We start from the raw sequence: 21,808 nt of genomic DNA, 5'->3' as shown, positions 1-21,808 counted from the left end.
TGTATGATCCTGAAACGTTTGACTGAACAAAGAACCTCTCTTAGCTGGTGTTGTATTGTTTTTTTACACCAGCCTTCCTGTTCTGAGTAATAGGTGCCTTTGTCTTCAGACCAGGAAACCTGCATTAAGCTAAACAATAGTACAAAGGAGAAGGAGATTAATGGTGGAGCCAATAAGCCAAAGAGGAAGTGACAAGATGTGCAAAGTGGGCATCAAACTGTGACGTGATGAAGGAAACACAGGCAGCTCATGTTTCCCTGTGAAGGTGTCATACTTTAGATTCACCTGCTATTAATCCTCTAGTTATTACTGGAGAGACCAGACAAACGTCATGTGACACAGAAACACACTGACAGGATGCAAACGATCTTATTTTTTCCCCCAGCGCTCACACAAACACTCTGCAACACGTGTTGGGGTGTCTGCCAGCAGCAACTGGGAATAAACAATATTAAATCTCTGACTCACAGGAGAGGGAACCGGATACGTCAGATCAACTCTGCATGGGAAATTAAGCGAGATAGGAATGGCAAAAGAAGAAACAGCAGCACTTCATTTGAAGCTTTATGATACTTAAACAGTCTAGAAATCCAAGATTGATTCCATTTTCTTTATGAAAAGCAGCAGAGGAAGCAGTAAAAAATGTAATGACCAAACATCAGGCTCTGGATCTGAAACAAGGATGAGATTGCAAGTGTTACTTTGTCTCCCCCCTCCCCGTCGGCCCAGTGTAACTCTGTGAAAATATGACGCTGTGGTGAAGCCCTGGAATGATTAATTTCTTTTTGCAATAGCGAAAGTGTGCAACAGCGCCCCCCTATGGTCTGCTGGTCCTTCAAGAACCACACAATTCCTCAGATATACACACACACATACATATATATACACATACATACATACTTTTTTCTTTTTCAAATATTACTTATAATTATAAACATTCATCTTAAAGTTATTTAGTTAGACAAATACAAAATAAATTCAAGATAAATACATATAATTATTTAGGTTAAATATTTATTTGTGGGATTTAATTTATATTTTTAAATAAATACAATTTAAGATCAATACATGTCCTTACTCAGTGTCAGGCGAGACTGTGGGTTTTGTTACGCCCACTAAAGAATAATAAAGATTTATTTAAGTGCAAATATTTAATCTATAAATAAAAAATAAATACACTTTTAAATTGCTCGGGTTCTTTTCCATGACGTTAAAGCTTTGCACATTGTGCCCTCTTGTGGCAGGGAAAACATTTGCGTACTTCCGCCCCTGTTACGCCAAATCCGGTTGTGCAGCAGCCATTTTGTCTGTTCGGGCATTTCTCCCCAGTCAGTTGCGAACTGCAGTTCCACCTTCGCAAATAATTTGAAATGCGGTTGTAGCGGCTCTATTTCGCATTAGCAACGATCCGAGCGACGTCGAAAAATTTCCGTCCGATTTCGGTAAGCTGAGGAGGGCCCTCCTCTTCCAGAAAAATCCACAGTTCAGCCTGAGAAGCGCGGCTCGGCTCGGACATGTCGTGTGAGGAAAGCTACTTGGCCATCATACGCTACCTTACCGACGAGCGGGAGCCGTACGCGCCGGGGACGCCCGGGAACACCAAGAGGAAGATCCGCAAGGCGGCCGCCTGCTACGTGGTGCGGAATGGGACCCTATTTTATCAGCGCAGGTTGAAGGGCCAGAATGACTTCACGGAGCTGGAGGTGGTGCTGCAGGACGAGCGCAGGAAGGAACTTATCAACGAGGCGCACATTATGATGGGCGGAGAGCACCTGAACCAGCAGCTCACCTGGGAAGTCATCTCCCAGAAGTACTGGTGGAGAGGTGAGAGAGCGAGGGGTGCGGCTCATAGTTAGTGTGAGGAGTGTGAATGAGCCGGTGGAAATAAATACGATGAGCCTGCCTGCAGAAACGCATGCTCACTACTGCTCCCTGTCGCCATCTAGCGGCCAATGAGGAGATTGGTTTCGAGCGGATGGATGTTATTAGAAGGGAATATTAAATTAATATAAAGGAGAAAACGAATCGCTTCTTGTGCTTGCTTCGGACACATATCAGATACATGTCTGCGTAGAACCAAAGAGAACCTCAAAAATGTACTGCTCTGAAACTGTCCGATAATAATCGTAATGTGTACATTGAGATCAGATATCCTGGACAGGCGATCCAGCGTTTGCACAAACAAGCACAGATGCAGTGAGGAGGTCTCTGTTTACTGCACACACCGATGAAACTGCAGAAAGGCAAATTTAAGCGCTTTCTAACGATGCCCTGAGGTTATTGGACAGATCGAGATGGCTCAGGGCACACAGCTGTTTGCAGCTGTGTGCCCTGGATTGGTTAGTCCTCATTTCAGATCCATCTTTTTATTCTTGGAGTAGCTTTTTATGATTCAGTGTTCAAAATAAGCCTCCCTTGTCTTAAACCTGCCTAATTTTAATCCACCACCAGTCAGGAAATGATTCCTTTTACTGCTACAGGCGTGACAGGACATGCTTTAATTTTCGCACGTGTGTAGAACAAATCAGTTTCTGGTATTGATCAGAGAGCTGCTGTCATGCATCCCCCTTAGGGATCCTGAAGCACGTGAAAGACCACATCAGGGAGTGTGCTCACTGTCAGAGCAAGCGGGGCACAGATGACGGCTCGGGGCAGCGATCGTTCTCCCGACCGGGCAGACGCAAGACTGCTGCCAACTCCAACGAAGAAGAGGAGGAGGAGGAAGAAGAAGAGGGAGAGGAAAATGTATTTTTCACAGATTCTTCTCAGCAACAGAGGTCCAAGATGGCGAAGGGGACGCCGAAGCATGAGCTGGTGTTTGTGAGTATCAGAGGTCTCGTTCAGTGTTTCCCACACATTTATGGTTGTTTGTGCTGCATGTTGATTATTTGACATGACTCATCATTGATGAAACAAAAGTCACGGTGTTACTGATGCTTTTCTTTGACTTTCCAAAGACATCAGGGGTGGTCCCTAGAATTTGGCTCTGGATTAGGGCGTGTTTGTGGTGCGTTTGAAGACATGAGTCGCTTTCACAGGTTCACCCTCATTAATGCGACTCTTACCTCCTCTGCTTAGATCTTGTTGAGCAGACGCTCATTTCCAGCCATCTTGGCTCAAGCTAAGTTAAATGAGCTTGTAGGGAGGGGTGACGACGGGCAGGAATGGGTGTGTGTGTCCCAAAATGACAAATGGCTGCGGTTCAGCTCAATCTCCTCCATCTTGAACTGCAGTTTGTAGTTCTGGTTCTGCAGCAGAACCACCTGTTGCAGGCTCTGGCTAGAGTGACCCTCTAGCTGAGAGATGATCTTAAGAACAGAACCAGGACCGCCATCGCGCTTCAGGATTCTGCAGACAGTGAAAACAGATCTGATACCAGTGATAGATTAATAAATTGTAATCTTTCACTGTGAAGACAAGTCTGGGAGGTGTTATCATCATCTGTAGCGCACCTGAATCCATGACTGAAAGGATCCTGCTAGCTTGGATAGATTCCTGCCTTTGGAAGCAGCCGTCCAACATCTGAGACTGCCAACCAGCAAAAAACAGGAGGCAGGAAGGGCCTGGCTCATCTGGTTAGCATTGGCTGGACTTTCAAAATAAGAGCTGACCACTCGGTAGTAAATTGATCATGCTTGGTGTGGGAGGGAGGAGAGAATAAAAGTTGAAGTTTGCATGTGGGAGAGGTTGTTTTTTTTTTTTCTGAATAAAACTGATGCTTTTCCCTAAAATGTGTTTTATTTTTCAGGTTGACAGTAAAGGCGTGGTCAATCAGTTCCTGTCCAAACACAGCCAGACCATGTTGGACAAACTCAACGAGCAGCGTCTCAACAATCAGTTCTGTGACATCACGCTGCTGATCGAAGGCGAGGAGTACCGTGCGCACAAAGCTGTGCTGGCAGCGTGCAGCGAGTACTTCAACGAGCTCTTCTTTGAGAAAGGCGCTGCGTCCACGCACGAAGCGGTCGTCGACCTCTCTGGTGAGCACTTTGGGGTTTTTTTTATTCCTTGCTGGATGTTTTCCTCCTTTGCCCAGCTTTAACATTCCTCCTTCTTCCTGCAGGGTTCACCAAAGCCAGCTTCCTCCCGCTGCTGGACTTTGCATACACATCCATGCTTACGTTTAACTTCTGCATCATGGCGGACATCGCAAACCTCGCCCGACACCTGCTGATGACCGAGGTGCTGCAGATCTGTGAGTCGGTACATAAGCAGGTGGAAGAACAGAAGCTGACGGTGTATCAGAGGGGAGACGTTCACACGGTGTTGTCGAGCAAGCCGGCCACTCAGGAAGAGCCGAAGAATGACTCTGAAACCTACATGGTGACCATAGAGAGTGACGGACAGGCATTAGTCACGCACAGCGGCGTCACCGTGTCAGGCGAGACATTGACTTTTGTTACACCCTCTGAAGACGGCTGCATCCAGCAACCGGTGGCGGTCATTACGCAGACAGTAGAAGGAGAGGAAGTACACGAAGGGGAGGCTGGACAGAGCGAGACTGTGGCCCTGATTGCACACACCGGGCAGGTGGAACCGGGCGAGACCGTCACTCTTATTTCAGGGGATGCTGAAGGTTTGGAGGGGGAGACGATGACTGTGGTCACCCACAGTGGGCAGGCCGGGGCCAGCGAATCCCTCGCCGTGGTGTCTGCATGTTTGGCGATGGAAGAGCCACAAGTCGCAGAGGCAGAAACATTTGTCATAAACGTGGAACTGAACAAAGAGAGCCCCTTGGAGGTCACCCAGCTGGCTCCTGCAGCGGTGACGCCAACTCAGGAGGCCACTACAGAGGAGCAGAGGGTCGAACCAGCACCACTGCCGCAGAAACGCAAACGAGGACGTCCAGCAAAGGTGAGGAAGGAGGTGGAGATAGACGAGTTCCTGCCGCTGGAGGACGAGGAACCTTCTGCAGATGAAAGTCCCTCAGACAAGCAGGAGTTCACGTCAGATGACCCCAACAGGAGGCGACTCCGGCAGCGCTCCATCGCAGAGGGCGGTTACGCTCGTCTGCATATGGGGCTGGAAGAGGAGGAGGAGGCTGCAAAGAAAGGTTCAGCCTCACCGCGTGTTGCCACCCCGAAGGTACAAAACAGTCATCCCATAAAAAATTCGGCACTGCTTCAATGCTTCCTCAGAATCCATGTTTACAGCATTAAACAATGTAGATTTAACAAAGACATGAAAAAGTTCACAGGGGTGTGTCTAAAGCCTGAGCTCAGGCCTGGGGCTGAAGAACATATTTACTCAGTGAAAGAAGATTTCAGTTAACTGAAATCAATTTAAAAGCAAGAAATATTCGTAGTTTTTGTCTTTATCATTTTGATTGCTTTTCTCAACACTTCCTGCCTCACGAGGCTTTGTTTGTCCATACTTAGGATGTTCACATGACTCCGAGTTGGCTGCCTTCAAGCGTTTTGTTATAAGATCTACTCTTCCCAAAACTCACCTCTTCAACAAAACTCTCAACCTCACGTCTTTTTGTAAAGTGTCCCTATGATACAAAAAATACCCTCCATGTTACAATAATTAAGAAGACTAAAACCAACCCCGAAATAAAACTAAATGAACTTGAACAATATAAACTGAAACTCTGCAAATCCATTCTAATAATGAACTGAAACGGAGTTTAATAGTGAAAAAATAATTAAAAAGCTCAAAATAAAATCTACTTGGAAAGTAAAAAACAGCTTTGCTCTAAAACTGATTTCTTGTAGAGAAAGATACTGAACCCCCCCCCCCACTGAAAATGCAAACTGGTTTTCTTTAAGCTCCGTGAGAGCCAAACAAGAAGTGCTTGTGACTAGGGATGGGTATCGTTTAGGTTTTATCCGATACCGGTGCCAAACCGGTACTTTTGAAACGGTGCCGGTGCTCAAACGGTGCTCAAACCGGTGCTTAAAGAATGGAGAACACAAAATTGGTCCAAAAACCTCTCATGTTTAGCTGTTTGTTTGTTTTTTTTTTTTTGTAAAAAGATAACAATGTTAGCCTTTTCTGCAGCTATAGGGCATATATGGTATCACTCTTGGCTGGAAGCAGTGCTTAATCAATGGAAAAAACACAAACTTTGTCCAAAACCTCTCATGTTTAACCGTTTTCCACTTTTTCTTTGGTCATTTTAGCCTTTTTGGCCAGGGTGAAGGGAGTATCTGCCATCAAACAAGAGGACAGCCGCATGTAACTACGACGGTGTTTGCTAGTTCACCTTACATGCATTAATGTAATAACGTGGTTAGCCTACTCAACGTAAATTACACTGGAACAACATTAAGCTACTCACGCAGAGAAGAACGGCTGCTGTCATCATCATCCTCATCATTTCTGCTACACTGACAGGGCTAGGGGCCAGGACTCTATTCTTCGTGTTTTTGGGGGATGTTGCTAACTCCGGGTCTGATAACAGGCAACCCACCCGCAGTAGATGTGCTCGGTGTGATGTCTCGCAGCAAGCTATCAAATACAGCGCATTTCTGGGCTTTTAAAAAAAATGCTATGCGTCGCCAGGTGTTTCATCGGATTTGAGGTGTTACTTCCTTTGCACAGTATCACAGTATCAGCTTAAAGCACTTGTTGCAGGCTGCTGAGTTTGCATATTTTGCTGTGAAGTACAGCCAGACTTTTGACCGCTCGCCTTGGGCATTTTTAATCTGTAGCTCTGCTCTAAAAGAACGTACGTACCTGGACCCGCCTACTATCCTCGGAAACGTAAAATGATTGGCTAAAATCTAAAGTGTATCACAGCTCAGGAAATAAAGCACTGAAATGTGCGCTGCTTTTCGGTCTGGTTACTACCGTTTATGTCAGATACTGGTACCCATCCCTACTTGTGACATTAAACCTTTGTTTTTATTAAAAATAACAAGATATGGCACATGTTCAAATATTTGTGGTGTTGGTACTTGTGTTCTAGGTTGGGTCGAGGCCCGGGAAGAGAGGCAGGCCGCCCAAGCAGCCTGTGGAAAGTCAGGTGGAAGCACTGCCTGAGTCTGCAACAGATCCGGCGGTCAGTGCTGCGGAGAGTGTTACGACTGAGGAAGTCGCTACTGAGGAGGCCGGGGCTCTGAAGGTTTCGGAGCCAGAGACCACAGCCAGTCCGGAGAAAATCCAGGCAGAGAGCACCGTAGACGGCGAGCACACGTGCTCCGAGTGCGGCATGTCCTTCCAGAGACGTTACTCTCTCATCATGCACACGTTAAAGCACGAGAAAGCTCGAGGGTACAAGTGCAGCGTAAGTGTTGGCGCGTGTCACTGCGTGGTGTTGAATTGTTAATGCTGCCCGCTCTCACCGTGATGTTTCTGTTTCCTTGCAGCTGTGCAGTAAGGAGTTCCAGTACGCCGCCTCTCTCCGCGCCCACCTGGCCCGACACAAGCAGCAGAGCAGCCAGCGAGCCCCCGTCGCCAAACCCTCAGTGGAGCAGGGCTCCGAGGGGAGAGCGGACAGCGAGGTGGACGAGAAAACGTCGTCATCGTCCTCGCTCACCAAGAGAGAATTTGTGTGTGACATTTGCGGGAAGACCTTACCGAAGCTCTACTCCCTGCGGATCCACATGCTGAATCACACTGGTGTGCGGCCTCATTCCTGCAAGGTCTGCGGGAAGACGTTCGCCCACAAACACAGCCTGAAGATGCACCGAGCGCTGCACGACGTCACCAAACAGTTCCAGTGCGAATTCTGCAAGAAGTCGTTTGTGAGCAAGCGGAGCATGGAGGAGCACACCAGCCTCCACACAGGTCAGTCACAGGACGTCAGCTTTCTTCTCTTTAATCCAGGATTTCTGAAAATTCTTCTTTCTGGTCAGGATCTACCTGACTGTACTTCTTGTTCTGCTTTGAGCAGTGATGGGAATAACGGCGTTACTTTTTTCATTAACGAGTAATCTAACTAGTTACTGTTCCTATCGTTACAACGCCGTTACAGTTACTAACATGAAAATGCGGTCCGTTACTATTTTTCAACAAACAGACGGTTGAAGCTGTGTTCAGCTTACGCATCTTATATCAATCGCACGGAAGTAGCTGACTACATAAGTAATCTGGACGCTACAGCTTTAAGCAGCTGCGCGCTCCCGCGGACGGTAATCACGATCACTGTCTAGCACAACACCTGGAGCTCAGGGGGCAAAACAATCACATGAGGGCTGCTGTTTGACTGAGGAAGAATAAAGTAGTCGTGGTAAGCCAATCACACGACAACTTCAAGACAAAGCAACAAGGTGATATATACCAGTTTTTAAATTGTGCTGATAGGCCACGTAAAACCAGAGTCATGATAAACAATATATACGCGGTGTTTTTTCCTCAATAGTTTCGTTACGTTTGCTGTCTAAGGACAGCGCAGCAAGCACTCGCTGCTTATGAGCAAAAAAAACAAACAAAAAAACTGGAAGTTTTAGGAGTGACGGCGAGAGAGCGAGTTTTGAGATGTGAGAGATTTGTGACGTTTAGCGTGTTTGGAGTGTGTAGTTAATGTGTTGTCTTGTGTAGTTGGTGTGTAGTGTTGTGGATAGTTTTGTGTTGTGTGTCAGAACAATGAGGCGACTGCTGTCTCAAGGTAGAAAACAGGAGAGGGTCTGACACCTGCTGCTGTCAGACCTGCAGGTATCAGGCTGTGATGTTCTCCTTTATAGTGGACAGAAATATTTGGAGTTGCACAAATAATTTGTGCGGCATCGTATTGGAGGCCGAACAGCTGATTGTTCTGTAAATCGTTTGAAATGTTTTTTTTAAAAATCAAGGTAAAAGGTAAATGGATGCAACTAACTTTGTTGTTTGCAAAACTTGTGCATAGGATTTTAAAATTGACAATTTACATTTGCATTTAAAGTTATGAAATATGATTCAATAAACATGTTTGTGGTTATTACAGTAAAAAATACAACTTTTTCTACTCGGATTTTATGTTTTTTGTCTGATTTTAGATCAGTTGTGTTAATACAATATGTCAAAATGAAAACATGACTGTAAATTCAGACACGTGAGGTTGTGTTGATGATACCAGAAAAGACAAAGTAAATAGTTTTTAAAGGTAAAATGTGGAGGGAAAATCAAAAGTAGGTAAAAATGGCCCATTATACTCTGGACCCCAGAGGGTTAAACCATTTTTTAAAGTAACGCAATAGTTACTTTTCAAGTAATTAATTACTTTTAGAATATTGCAACTCAGTTACTTTTTTGAAGAAGTAACTAGTAACTAGAGCTGGGCGATAGAACGATAACGATATGTATCGCGATATAACTTTTACTCGATAGAGAAATTAAGCTATCGCGATAGACCTCGCCGCTCTTGTCCTCTTAAAATAAAATAAAAATAAATAAATAAAAGTTTAGCCAATCCAAACTAAGTAGCGCAGAGCCGAACCAATCACAGTCGCAGCGTCACGTCGCGTGACTTGTTACGTACAGCACAAGTGCCAAGCCGCACGTGTGTTTGTTTGGGAAGCAGCCAGCGGGTAATGGAGGAAATGAGTGTGCCGACTAGAAAAATCAACCGAGCGTGACCGAAGAGAAAACAGATGATGGTTCCAACGCCGGAGAGATTGTCGAACGAAAGAGCCATAGAAGTTCCGTAGTGTGAAGGTATTTCGGCTTCAAGTCTGACAAAAAACAGAGTAGCGTGCACTGTAAATTGTGCCGAAAGCAAGTCTGGAAATACAATGAACTGGTGCATGCGTCACACTGTGCGCCACGTTATTGTTTCGGTGAAATGAATTTCTACAATACTGTTAATTCTACTCTCTGCAGTGTTTAAATGCTTACATATACACACAGTTACTGTCCCTCCACACATACGACTCGGTTCTGCTTCTATGCCCCAGCTTTGTTTACTTTTTCCCACCGAGGCTTCTAGACTTCTGATTGGCCAACATTTCGGTACGGTTAGGAATCTAGCGCCACCTGCTGCTTTGGCATGTTCATAGCAGCGTTTTCCTTCATTTCTGCCTTTATGTGTGGACGGGATTATTTTTTAAAACGAAAACGGAAAATCTCCGTTTTCAAAAATACCCGTGTACGCGTGGACATAGCCTCAGTCTCTGACTGGAAGCGCTAATTCGTCATTCGGCTTTTGTCAGACTAAAGTAACTGTTAAAACTGTTTGAAAAGCTAAGCTATACAACAAGGAGAGATTGAGAATTTCCTTTTAGTTCTCAGTTTATTTGATATTGACAAAAGTTAGTCAGTTTTGTCTGTTCTTCTGTAACACAAACTAAGATTTATTTTTAGAATTAATATTTTGTTTCTAAGTGGAATTGACAATTTAGTCTGTTTCGTTTGTTCTATTTTGAAACTTAAACGCTTTAGCGGCTGCCTTTTGTGTAGTTTGCAATATTTGCCTTTATTTATCTGAAAAAGTCTCATGTTCCTTAAGTACATCTACCCTGTTGAACTTATTATGGAAAATAAATATTTAAATAAAAACAAGCTGCTGATTATTTCACATTTTACTTGTGAGCAACGGCACATTTAAATCTTACAAATATAGTTATTTGGCTTATATCGTGATAGATATCGTTATCGCCTGAAATGAAAAAAACATATCGTGATATGAAAAAATCTCATATCGCCCAGCTCTACTAGTAACTATAATTAATTACTTTTTCAAAGTAACTTGCCCAACACTGGCTTTGAGACCCTCTGTGAACTGAACAAACGCTCAGCAGGTGGAGACTGGAGGGTCAAACTTGAGTTCAAAACAGGCTTTCTTTACATTGGTTGGCTCAACAAAACCTTAAACAGAGATGATGACTGTCATGATGGTGGTAGTCGACCAGGTTATGTGTTCAGCATCAGTTACCACGGTGATTTAGCCAGGAGAAAAAGAGCCTCTTTCACGATGGAGAAAACGCTTAACTTTGATTGTTGGTGGTTTTCTGTTTTATTTGTATTATTTTGGGTCTTTAACTTACAATAGAAAGTGTCTTGAGGCCCCTGTTGTTCAATTGAATTGAACTTGAGTTTTATCTTTGCAGTAGAGCTCTTGGGTTCATGTGCCGCTATGCTCTGAGGCTGCGGAGCTGTCAGGAGAGGCAGCTGATTACCGCTCTGACAAAGTGTCTATAGTGTTATATAAAAAAATCTTGGCTCAGTCGTTTGCAGTGGCCTTTATGACAACATCCCCATTTCCTTATCAGGTGAATCGAAGTACCTCTGCACCACGTGTGGAGCCACCTTCCACCGAGCCTCCGCTCTCAGCAAACACCTGAAGAAGCACCAACCCAAACCCGACGTCCGGCCGTTCGCCTGTGAACAGTGAGTAACTCTTCATCAACACCGTCCTCTTTGCTTCAGAGCCCGAGCTGCGGTCTCAGTCTGCTTCCTCTCTTCCACAGTTGTGATAAGAGGTTCTACGAAGCCAAAGATCTGCAGCAGCACATGAACAAGCACATGGGCCTGAAGCCTTTCCAGTGCCAGGTGTGCGGGAAATGTTACAGCTGGAAGAAGGACTGGTACTCGCACGTCAAGTCCCACAGCGTCGCCGAGCCTTATAAGTAAGTGTGACAGGGGTGATGTGCACCAGTCACATCCCAGAAATCAGAAGTAGAATAGCTTCAGGGAATTTACTCCTACAACACAACAGGAGCGCCCTGAGACACCTATCACCATGCAACTTCAGACCTCTGAGACGAACTTGATACGTAATGGTGGCCCCTCCCCAAAACTTCTCCAAACAGCCACATTTTTTGCTTTCACTCCTGCTGTGACACTGAAAAACAAAATGAAGCTTTCTGCTGATTATAAAACATTTTTACCATCCTTCAGAACTTCATGTTCTGCTTTTCTTGGTGCCGATTATCAATGATTTCATACCAGCTGAAATAAAACCAAACTCGCTGCCATGGAAACATGTAAAGGAAAGTAAGCGGTACCGTTATTTCACTTAAACTCCTTCACGGTTAATGAGTGATGTAAATTGGGAGGTGGGGACAGTTACAAATGCTATGGTTGTTGCAACAACACGATTGGCTGGCTTTGATCTCCGTTCGGTTTTTGCATCGTGCGCTTTGCAGTGACGCCCTTTGTTTGTGTCGTCAGATGTAACGTCTGTGGAAAGGAGTTCTTCGAGAAGGCTCTGTTCAGGAGGCACGTGAAGAAAGCCACGCACGGGAAGAAGGGCCGAGTGAAGCAGAATTTGGAGAGAGAGTGCGAGCACTGTGGCAGGAAGTTCACGCAGCTCCGGGAGTACCGACGCCACATCAACAACCACCAGGGTAAGTCCGTCATGCAGCTTTTCTCATGTAGAAGATGCTTTTTATCGCTAAAGTACGAACGTATAACAACGTAACCTAAAATGAGACCTCCCGTCACTCTTGTTGACTCTGCTGTCCTGTGAGGGCGGCGAATTAGTTTTCTGTGCTATAAATGCGATCATTAACACCCCTTCATCTTTTTTTTTTTTTCTCTTGAAGGAGTGAAGCCTTTCGAATGTCTGACTTGCGGTGTCGCCTGGGCTGATGCACGCTCTCTCAAGCGCCATGTCCGCACTCACACAGGAGAGCGTCCGTACGTGTGCCCCATGTGCCAGGAGGCCCACATCGACGCACGCACTCTACGCAAGCACATGGCCAAGTACCACGTGGACAGCCTGCCTGGGAAGATCATGCTGGAGAAGGACACCCTCCAGTTTCACAACCAGGGCACACAGGTGGAGCACGCAGTCAGCATCCTGGCGTCCGACCTGCCCCCCGAGCTACGGCCTGCGCAGCAGCCGTCCTCGGAGGAGATCGAGACGGTGCTGATCACGGAGGAGACGGTGGAGGCCGTGGAGGCCGTCCAGGCTGTGCAGGCGGTGAGCGACGGCTCGGTGGCGACGCTCTCGGATCAGGGCATCATGCAGGTCGTGAACTACGTCTTGGCCCAGCAGGCGCTGACGGGGGGGAAGCTCGAGGAAAACCCTGAGGTGATTCAGACGATGGAGGTGGAGGTGGCTCACGTCGCCGAGGTAGAATAGCTGTGGGCCGGAGGACGGGGACTCCCCACATAGACTGATCACGTTGCTTCAGTCTATATAAAATGTAAAAAACAACATTCAGATCCTATTTTTCTGAACTTGTAAATAGTGTAATGATCTCAGACTCGAGGTTTTCACTGTGTGCATTGTCTGTAAATAGCTAAACAAACAGTAAGTGTCGTCGCTCAGGAGGAATGCAGGCAGAATTAAAGCTTTGGCTCAAACGTTTTCCTCTGGTCTGTTTTTGTTGTTGTTTGTTTTGTTTTTTTAGCTAATACCAAGATGATGATGACAGCTCAAGCCTTTGTCCTTGTGTTCTGTATAGTTTGTGGTTCTGTCACTGCACCGGCGTCCTGCAGGTCATCAAAAAGACATAAATGTCTTCTGTAGATTTGCAGATGGTGTTTTTATGTGTAAAAGGTACAGTAGATGATTTTTTTTTGTTGAATTTGATTTTTCACATACTTCTCAGTGTCACAGTAGCACCACTAAAAAGGCACAGCTTGGACCTCCTTCAGGACCAAGTCTCCTCATCTCAGTAAAACATTGAGGAGCTGTTTGGAAGCAGCTTGTAATTTATTGGTTTGCCCGATATTGTTTGATTACTTGTGTGGAAGGTAAAGCTCTTGTTGAAACTTGTTTGTGAGTCCTGTCATCCTGGGAGCCTTTTCTGTTTTTCTTTGTCTCTTGCCAAACAGCTGGCCTCCTCCTTTTTGTCAGGTAGCTTATAAAGTTACTGCAGGTTTTTTTCAAAACCAAACATTTCAGCTACAAACAAAGGCAATTGCAGCTTTTCCTGTTTTTGGGTGTGCAGTGAAGGCATCGTGTTCCCAGTAATTTCGTTCCCAGCTGTTGACAGCTGTTTTCTTTTTCTTTGTAGACCAACACAGAAGGTGGTTCTTCTGAGAATTGGACTCTGTAGCAGGAGTTAGTTACCCTTTGTTAGGTAACTGTAGTTCTTTCCAATTTAAAAAAAAAAAAAAAAATGTACACAATCAGATCTCTGGAAAATGTCCTCACCATTCCTGGAAGATCCCTCAGACCTCCACATGCAGATAACAAAGAGTCTATTTAATTTTTTTTAAGAGCGTCTCAGTAACGTGTAGATTCGTGGTAAACAGAAAGCTCGCCATCTCGCAGTTCCAAGGCTTTTTGTTTTGCTTCTGTGTTTTGACTTGGTTATTTCTCATTAATGACATGGTGCAAAATGTCCTTAGTTCATCTTAGGTTGTATTTTTCTGGTAAGACAGGTAAGAGTCTCTTTCATTTCTTTGTGCAGATTCTTAGAAGCACTTTGTTGCTTTTTGCAAACAACTTTAAAGCTTCTTTTTTCTTTACACAGAAACCTTTTAGTTGTCGACTTCAGAGGCTCAACCTCCTCGCTGGTTTCAGTCCTGCTTTTGTGTTTGTCCTTTCTGCTCAAAGAATAAAAAGAACATGCAGCAGTGCTCCGACGCTTAAACAGCTTCGTGTGACTTCTTGAAATGACGTCAGCCACATAAGTTCGAGATATCTTTGAGTTTGTTCAACGCAGAAATAAACTGACACACAGGAGTGTTAACATGCAATACAGCAAGTATGGATATTTATTTCAGATTTATATCAAAATACCCTCGATATAATGAGACATATTTACAATACATTGTACAAAAATATGAAACTGCAGTCGGTTTCTGCTTCTAACAAATGCAGACTACTGGAGAGAAAGCTGGGCTAAATCCTGTGTCCACACAGACACACTGCATGTACTCCTGTGAACTGATTAATACATTGTTCTTAGTGATAAAGCTACCAAACAGTTTGGTTCATGAAGGAAATCATGCAGTTCCCTTAGAGCAAGTTAAAAAAACAGAACTATACAAATTTATATACATTTAACTCCAGTTTCCTCTACCAAAAGATCAAAAAAATACTTTTGCTCTGCAATAAACGAGAATAAAACGACATCAGTCATAACTGTGAAACACTGGGTGGAGTGTTAGGCCTATATGTGGCTACATCAAATGAAATACCATCATTTAAACACGCACGCACTCAAACACTTCACAAACAGACCTTTCAAGGCGATGCGTTGGTCTCACAACACATGAAAAAACATTTTTTTTAAAAAGCAAAATACGGAAGCTACAGCAGAAAAACAAATCGCCCATCAGCTGACGTAATACTTCTGAGAAGAAATGTTTGAAATGACTCCTGCCACGAGCGAAAACCAGTGTACTCGACTAAAAAAGGGTTACAAACTAAAATACACTTTTGCTACGGCCCATAGCAGAAACAGCCCTAATAAAAGCCCTCTTACGCGGTTCCATTCACGCTTTGACTCAGGAATGAATCGTGAACACTTGAAACCTCAAAGCAATCTGGGAAGTCCTCAGCATTTCTTAAGTGCTCTCAAGAAATTACAACATAACAATAAAATGTAAAAGAAACAAAAACAAAAAAATGCACCTTTTGCTCAACACCTTTAAAATAACTTGGCGGGACAAAATGAAAGTAAGTGCGTCCGTGTGTTTGTTCTCAGCAGGCTTTGCACTAAACAGCAGGTTTTCAAATGAAATGTTCATCAGCAGGCGTGAAATGACAAGTGGGGACGCAGCGGCGGCGGTGGCTGCGTCTTACTCTCCCTCCTCCTTGATGCGCTGCTGTTTGTTGCGGCGCGAATCCAGGTCGAAGGAGAAGTCGGACCACTCGTCGCGGGGCGGGAAGGAGATGGTCTGGCGCAGGGTGAAGCGCACGGCGTCGATGACGCGCTCGCCCCGCGCCTCGGAGGAGCCCACGCTGACGGTGGAGGCGCTGCCGGTGGTGCGCACTATGTGGGGAGGAGGGGAAAAATCCATAGCCTGTCGGTGCTCCATGATGCCCTTCCAGATGATGTGCTGGAACTCGGCAGGGATCTTCAGCCTGGACAGGTCCTAATGGTCATTACACAGGGGAGCGTTAGTATTCGCAGGGGGAGCCAATCTTCTCTCTAACCCATCAAATGACTCGTGTTGGATAGGGAAGGGCTCACCTCCATGTTATAGTTCTCAATCTGGTAGATGTTGGTTAGGCCCTGTGCTGTGAAGTAGTCCAAGCAGCCGGCGCAGCCCAACCGAATAAGGAAGCTGCAGGAGGAAGAGGAGGAGGAGCGTGTTAGAGTTTGACATTTTTAGAGGTTCTCACCAGAAATACGTACGGAATTACTCGGTATGTTTGGAATAAAGCTTAAAGGTCGCTCTGTTGATGCTCAGTGTAATTCTTTAAATAGTCCAGTGAGGTCACCTTTACAATCTGCACGGTTATGTTTAGTTTCTATTGTTTTCTATTCTGTTGCCGTAATTATGACTCGACTGTTCCCTTATTCTAATAAATCTACCGTTAAGTATTTGTAGGTAACTATAATGACACTGTCATTTCAAATAAATTCCATTTAACGAGAGGTGAAGCGTCACTGATCGTTCTCAGGTGTCGTGTTTGTTTCTGACAGTGGACTTTCCCGGTGCCCCCCTCTCACCACGCTGGCATTAAAACCAGAAAGTGGGAACGGACGTCACACGCAGCTCCAGGTTTAAACCCGCCTCTGCGAGCTGCTTCGTTCCTCCCGCCTCCTTCCAAAGAATTTTTTTTGTTGTGTTTGGGGTTTAATTTACTCGAGCGTACAAATAGTCCGAAATTACAGCAAAATGCACAGAATTGTGTCCAATCAGTGATCGTGTTATCTGATCAGTGCAGCCATAAATCTACAGTTTTGTAGCGATGGCGAGGGAGTGTGACTGGCTGAAAAGTGAGGGGGCTGTGCTTGGTGAAACCACTGTCAGAAAAAAAAAATGAACTAAAAAATGAAAAAGTGTGAAAACAAAGCGGTCTTAGATGCGTTTGGTCACGTGATCAGCTCGCTGTGTGTTGTTGAGCCTCCGCACGCTTTGAAGACGAGCACAGAGTCTTCAGAAAGGACTAAAGGTGATGAGTGGATGTGTGGCGCTGTGGTTTGGTGAGGTACCTGGAGATGCTGCTGTCCATGGGGTATGGAGGAGGGGGGGTACAGTGGGAGGAGGGCACCAGGGGCAGCTGTGGCTGCAGGGCGTGTGTGGGGCTCAGTGAACTCATGTCGGCATTCATGGGGATGTGAGTGCCCATCATGGGAGTCACTGCAGAGACAAGAGGAGCTACTGTGAGCCTTTGGGGTGCGGGGGCGTGCAGAGGTCACTCTGTACTTGACTAATAATGCATCATAACAGGTGAGGAAGCTGCACTGGGGGAGGGGAAGTGAAGCGTTCAGGTCCCCTCCCGCCTGCCTCGACCCGCCATCTTTACAAAAAACCCGGAAACACGGGATTTAGGGGAGCGCGGGGCGTCTACGACCCGAGAGAGATGGGAGGAGAAAGAAGGTGGCGCACTTACTGTCAGTGAGGCCTCCAGACATGCTTGACGGAGTGAGCGTGTTACGCTGCTGGGGGTTGATGAGCTGGCTGACGGAGGGCAGCTTGTTGACCTTTCCGGGAGTGGGCGAGGTGGAGCCGAAGGAGGGCTGAGATGACATGGAGGTTCTGGGGTGGGAGAGAGGAGGAGGTGACGGTTACTGACAGCATTCAGCAGAAAACAACATGGAAACATTTTTATTCTAGTGATACAGAAAAAAAAACAATCAGTGTCTTCCCTGCTACTGTCACCAGACCCTCGCCCCAGGAAGCCAAGGAGATGGAAATATTACAAATATTTTACGCATCTCTACTGCAACTTAGTTTTTTATCGTTTCACTACTTTCTCCCAGAATTTCTCCTTCGACCACACGGGATATAAAAGATGGACGTAGAATCTGTTCTAAAGCTCTCAAACCAGATGTAACAGGCGAAGGGGGCTGATCAGAGTAAAAACCAGATGGAAACTGCACACTGATTCACTAGCTGGCTATTAGCACTCTAATAATAAGTGCTGAATAATCCTCTGACTCTAATAACGATCATAATTTTCAGTGTGAGCTGAAAGTAGTGCCTGAGATCATCACGCCATCAAAAAGCTGAGGGATTTTTCCCAGCAGACTTAATCTCCTGCAGAGGAGTCGCCTCCTGCTGGACAGGTTTATGAAACTGCTACGCTGGCTTCACCGTTCTGATCCAGGAGCTACATCCATCTTTTACACCAGGGCTGGGGAACTCCAGGCCTTGAGGGCCGGTGTCCTGCAGGTTTTAGATCTCACTCTGGGTCAACACACCTGAATCAAATGATTAGTTCATTACCAGGCCTCTGGAAAACTTCAGGACATGTTGAGGTGGTAATTTAGGCATTTAAATCAGCTGCGTTGGATCAAAGACGCATCTAAAACCTGCAGGACACTGGCCCTCGAGGCCTGGAGTTCCCCACCTTCCCCTGCTTTACACAGTCTATAACACAGGTGTCAAACTCCAGTCCTCGAAGGCCAGTGTCCTGAAACTTTTGCACGTGTCCCTGTTGCAACACACCTGAATAAATGTAGTAGGTCATTAGAGTCTTGCTAATGACCAGTGAGACTCCAGTGAGAGCACACAGCACAGGACTACTCGAGTCTCCAACAATAAAAAGGCTTTAGCCCCAATTTCATCTCTTAACAGGCACATTTTCCAACAGAACAACAGGGAAAATCAGCAGTGGGCGTCACAATCACTGCATTTATCAAACCTGAAAGTGAAATTCTTAATATTAACTGCAGCATTAACTTTCTATGTTTCGACAAAAATCAGCAAACGCAAACTTATAAACGGAGAAAAATTCAAGCCGAAAAACCCCATTTATTAGAATCTGACAGACAAAGTGCAGCAGCCGAGTAAAATCATCTGTTTTAAACAGAACGGTTCACATCTTCCTCCGTTTAAGGAGATCTTTTATTGAGGAAAATGAAAAAACAAGCACACAAACTGTCCCGCAGTGACTTTAGAAAACATGACCAGCATCAGCAAAAAAAAAACCCAACTCAAAATTAAAATCTAGAGATTTGAGTCCAGCTCTCGCAACAATGCAAAGACGCAACACACTTAGTAAGAAATAAGAAATCTAAAATGATTCCTGTCCACAAAGTACAGTCTTTGTGGATAAAAATAATGCATGCAATTCACATGTTCATTTACAGTTCAGTTCAGATTAGGAGGGGGATCACGCAGGCCCGCAGCCTACCGAAACCCTCACACCGTCTGTCGCGGCTGAATAAAAACAAGACGTGATCATCCAGCATTTACAGCAGCAGCAGAGAGAGAAACAGAAAGTTCACATCCTCGGTGTAGAGTCCCGGGACGCACAGGAGGAAGCAGGTCACAGAAATCAGAGTTGATGAAAAGGAGGCGGAGAGGAGGTCCGTTTAAGTCGAGGGAGGAGGAAGAAGAGGAGGAATGTGGATTTCAGGAGGAGCTGCACCGCCGTCTCTGCTCTAATGCAGGTTCCAGGAGCTGGCTACCGAGACGGGTTTTTATCAGGCTGCAGGAAGGAACCAGAAAGAAGAGAAAGAGAGAGAGAGAAGAGCAGAAATAAGGGCTCACTGACAGAGGAGGAGGAGGAGGAGGAAGGAGCGAGGGACCCCAGAGAGGTCCAGATGTTCAGAAAACTCTACAAATGTTCAAGTTTGAGATTCAGGAAACTCCTACTGTACTGCAGTAACATGTGTGTCCAGAAGATGGCAGTATGCACACACAGATCACAGCCTTTTTACAGAATGGTGTTATTTGACATTTAAAGGGAAAGAAGGAAAGGTCTGAAACACTGCTGTTGACAGAACCTTTTATTTCCAATGCTGAATACAGTAATAAACTCCAACAGGTCAAAGGTTTTACAAAGAAAACTGGGAAAAGCATGCAAAAATGGACAAACGGGAGAAGGATAAACACCAAATCCCAAGATTCTGGGGGTTGGCATCAAAATCTGATAGTGTCGAATTTGAAAAACTCTTCAAAAATTCTGCACTCTCTGTCTGAAATTAAACGTCTGCTTTTTAAGCTCTTGTTAGTACTGAAGGGCGGACGGGCAGCAAAAACAGAAATAAAGTCAAAGAAAAACAGCGAGTGCAAGCACTACGTCACTGCGAGGCTGTCTGCCTTCTCTTAATGGGAAACTAGAACATAAGCAGTAATTATCATCACAGCGCTGTCAAACTATCACTTACTCCCATCTCCTCGTTTCCATAGCTTACAGTGAAAGAAGGGAGGCGGGACGAGGACGTGTGCGTTTGAGACACTTTTAATTACGCCGAAGCCGATAGATGAGGCCGAGGCACGGATTCTGTTTGCTGCTGTTGTGTAAAAACTTGGCAAAGCACCCAAAGGCGTTACCGGGAACCTTCTGGAAGCGTCTCCCTAACAAAGCGCAGCCAGGTACATTTGTCACGATTCATCAGTGTTGGCTCGTGTCCCATGAGAGAGAGCAAGAAGGAGGAAAGAAAATGACAAAAAAAAACCCCAACAAAAAACAGCTTTTGCTTGGACGCGAGGCTGAGCTGATTCGGAGTAAATTCTGTGAAACGCTGGCTAACACCTACTCCAGAGCGTTTATTATCAGCTCTTCTAGCTGCAACGCTTCAGCGGCGGCAGTAAATACAATCAAGAAATCTCATTTATCAGTGCAATCCACAATTCAAGCAACAAGTGAGCCATGTTCAGTCAGTTAGTCATCAGTGCCCTGCGTTCGAAAGACAAACAAACCTCCGCACAAGCAAAGAAGACGTTTACTGAGGCAGAGAGTGCAGCTGCATGCAAAGAAACAGTTGAATTCAACGGTGAAGCTTGCCCGTTCTGCACATCTGTGTTTCACTCCACCAAGAATCTGTTCTGGTACTCACTGTTTCTGCAGGAGGTTCTGCTGCTGCTGTCTGTATGACTCTATTGTGTGCTGCGGCAGGAACTGCATGAGTTCCAGCGACTCTTTGATTTTTACCAAAATCTCATAGATTTCGCGTCCTTTAATCTGAGGGGAACAGATAAGACGAGAGGTCAGTGAGCAGCTCAGACGCACCCCAAGCCGTGTGAGACAGCGGAGCCACACTTACAGGCAAACAAAAAACTTCCTCATCTGTGGATCTTCTCTTCTTGATGGCGGACATCTGTATGCCGTGGGAAACCTGTCGGAAGGCTGAAAAAGAGAAGAGGAGAGCGTGAATACAGCGGCCGCCGTGCTAAAGAGAACAAGTCGACCTAAGACAGAGCAGGAGGGGGAAGAAGCGAGGGGAAAGGCGGGTTAGTGAGAGTCCTCGACGCCAGCTGCATGTCGAGGAAGACCAAAAGCACGTCAGCCCGTCACCAGCCCCGGCCCTACTTACGGCGTTTCGTACCCTCACTGCTCTTTGTGGCGTCCGTTACGTGCTGCTTCCGGATGCTGTCCTCGTCGGCCTTGCGGTCGCGGCCCGGGCAGGCGCAGATCCTGGCTTCGAAGCAACGGCGCCCTAAAACCTGACCGCTGGGAGACAAAGACATCCTCTGTCAGAAACAAAGCACGGCCAACGAGGGGGGGCGACGGAGGTGGCGGCGGCACGGCTTACTCTCTGGTTTCCAGGGTGACGATGATGAGAATCGGGCGTCTGTTCATTCCGCCCACGCAGCTCGAGTTGCACATGAAATTGTACAGAATGGTGGTGAATTCGGTCCCCACCTGAGGAGGAGAATGAGACTGCAGGTGAGTGACGGCGGCAGGCGCAAAAACAGAGGTCGTATTTGGACATATTTCAGGTTCGGGTCATTTAAATTGGTTTAATTATGCAGAATCCAAATGTTTAACCAGTATTTGAAAAATGTGCGTCTTTGAAGCTTTCATGGCGGCACTGAAAGCTTTGACGGAGAGGTTGGCGAAGTGTCGAGCAGCTGAACATGACAGCGAACTCGCTGTCTGTCGCCATCCGAGTCGTTTGTCGCTTGGATACCCTGTAGG

The 21,808-nt window shown here is 45.8% G+C and overlaps 2 protein-coding genes across 6 annotated transcripts in view; one reads left to right on the top strand and one right to left on the bottom strand.

Annotated features, from left to right (window-relative positions):
* Positions 1-1,017: 1,017 nt before the first annotated feature.
* zbtb11 (zinc finger and BTB domain containing 11) lies at positions 1,018-13,588 on the top strand. The gene is made up of 10 exons (XM_080878267.1): positions 1,018-1,824; positions 2,573-2,820; positions 3,749-3,980; positions 4,064-5,085; positions 6,914-7,231; positions 7,314-7,734; positions 11,133-11,250; positions 11,331-11,489; positions 12,034-12,209; positions 12,408-13,588. Exons 1-10 carry the CDS (start codon positions 1,515-1,517, stop codon positions 12,947-12,949), a joined length of 3,546 nt encoding a protein of 1,181 aa, XP_080734393.1. The 5' UTR covers positions 1,018-1,514; the 3' UTR covers positions 12,950-13,588.
* Positions 13,589-14,507: 919 nt separating this feature from the next.
* tp63 (tumor protein p63) overlaps positions 14,508-21,808 on the bottom strand; it is a 34,322-nt gene continuing 27,021 nt past the window's right edge. The window contains exons 7-14 of one of the 5 annotated variants that reach the window (XM_080878268.1): positions 21,423-21,532; positions 21,204-21,340; positions 20,934-21,016; positions 20,727-20,851; positions 17,330-17,475; positions 16,929-17,076; positions 15,960-16,053; positions 14,508-15,861 (exon numbers count right to left, since the gene is read on the bottom strand). In XM_080878268.1, coding sequence (XP_080734394.1) covers positions 15,565-15,861; positions 15,960-16,053; positions 16,929-17,076; positions 17,330-17,475; positions 20,727-20,851; positions 20,934-21,016; positions 21,204-21,340; positions 21,423-21,532 — 1,140 coding nt within the window. In that variant the 3' untranslated portion in view covers positions 14,508-15,564. The remainder of the gene's footprint in view (positions 15,862-15,959; positions 16,054-16,928; positions 17,077-17,329; positions 17,476-20,726; positions 20,852-20,933; positions 21,017-21,203; positions 21,341-21,422; positions 21,533-21,808) is intronic. The other 4 variants (XM_080878269.1, XM_080878270.1, XM_080878271.1 and 1 more) reach the window with 4 other exon arrangements.

This window comes from Rhamphochromis sp. 'chilingali' (assembly GCF_963969265.1).
Source record: "Rhamphochromis sp. 'chilingali' genome assembly, chromosome: 3".
NCBI lineage: Eukaryota > Metazoa > Chordata > Actinopteri > Cichliformes > Cichlidae > Rhamphochromis > Rhamphochromis sp. 'chilingali'.
This window is presented reverse-complemented; position numbering and strand designations above follow the sequence as displayed.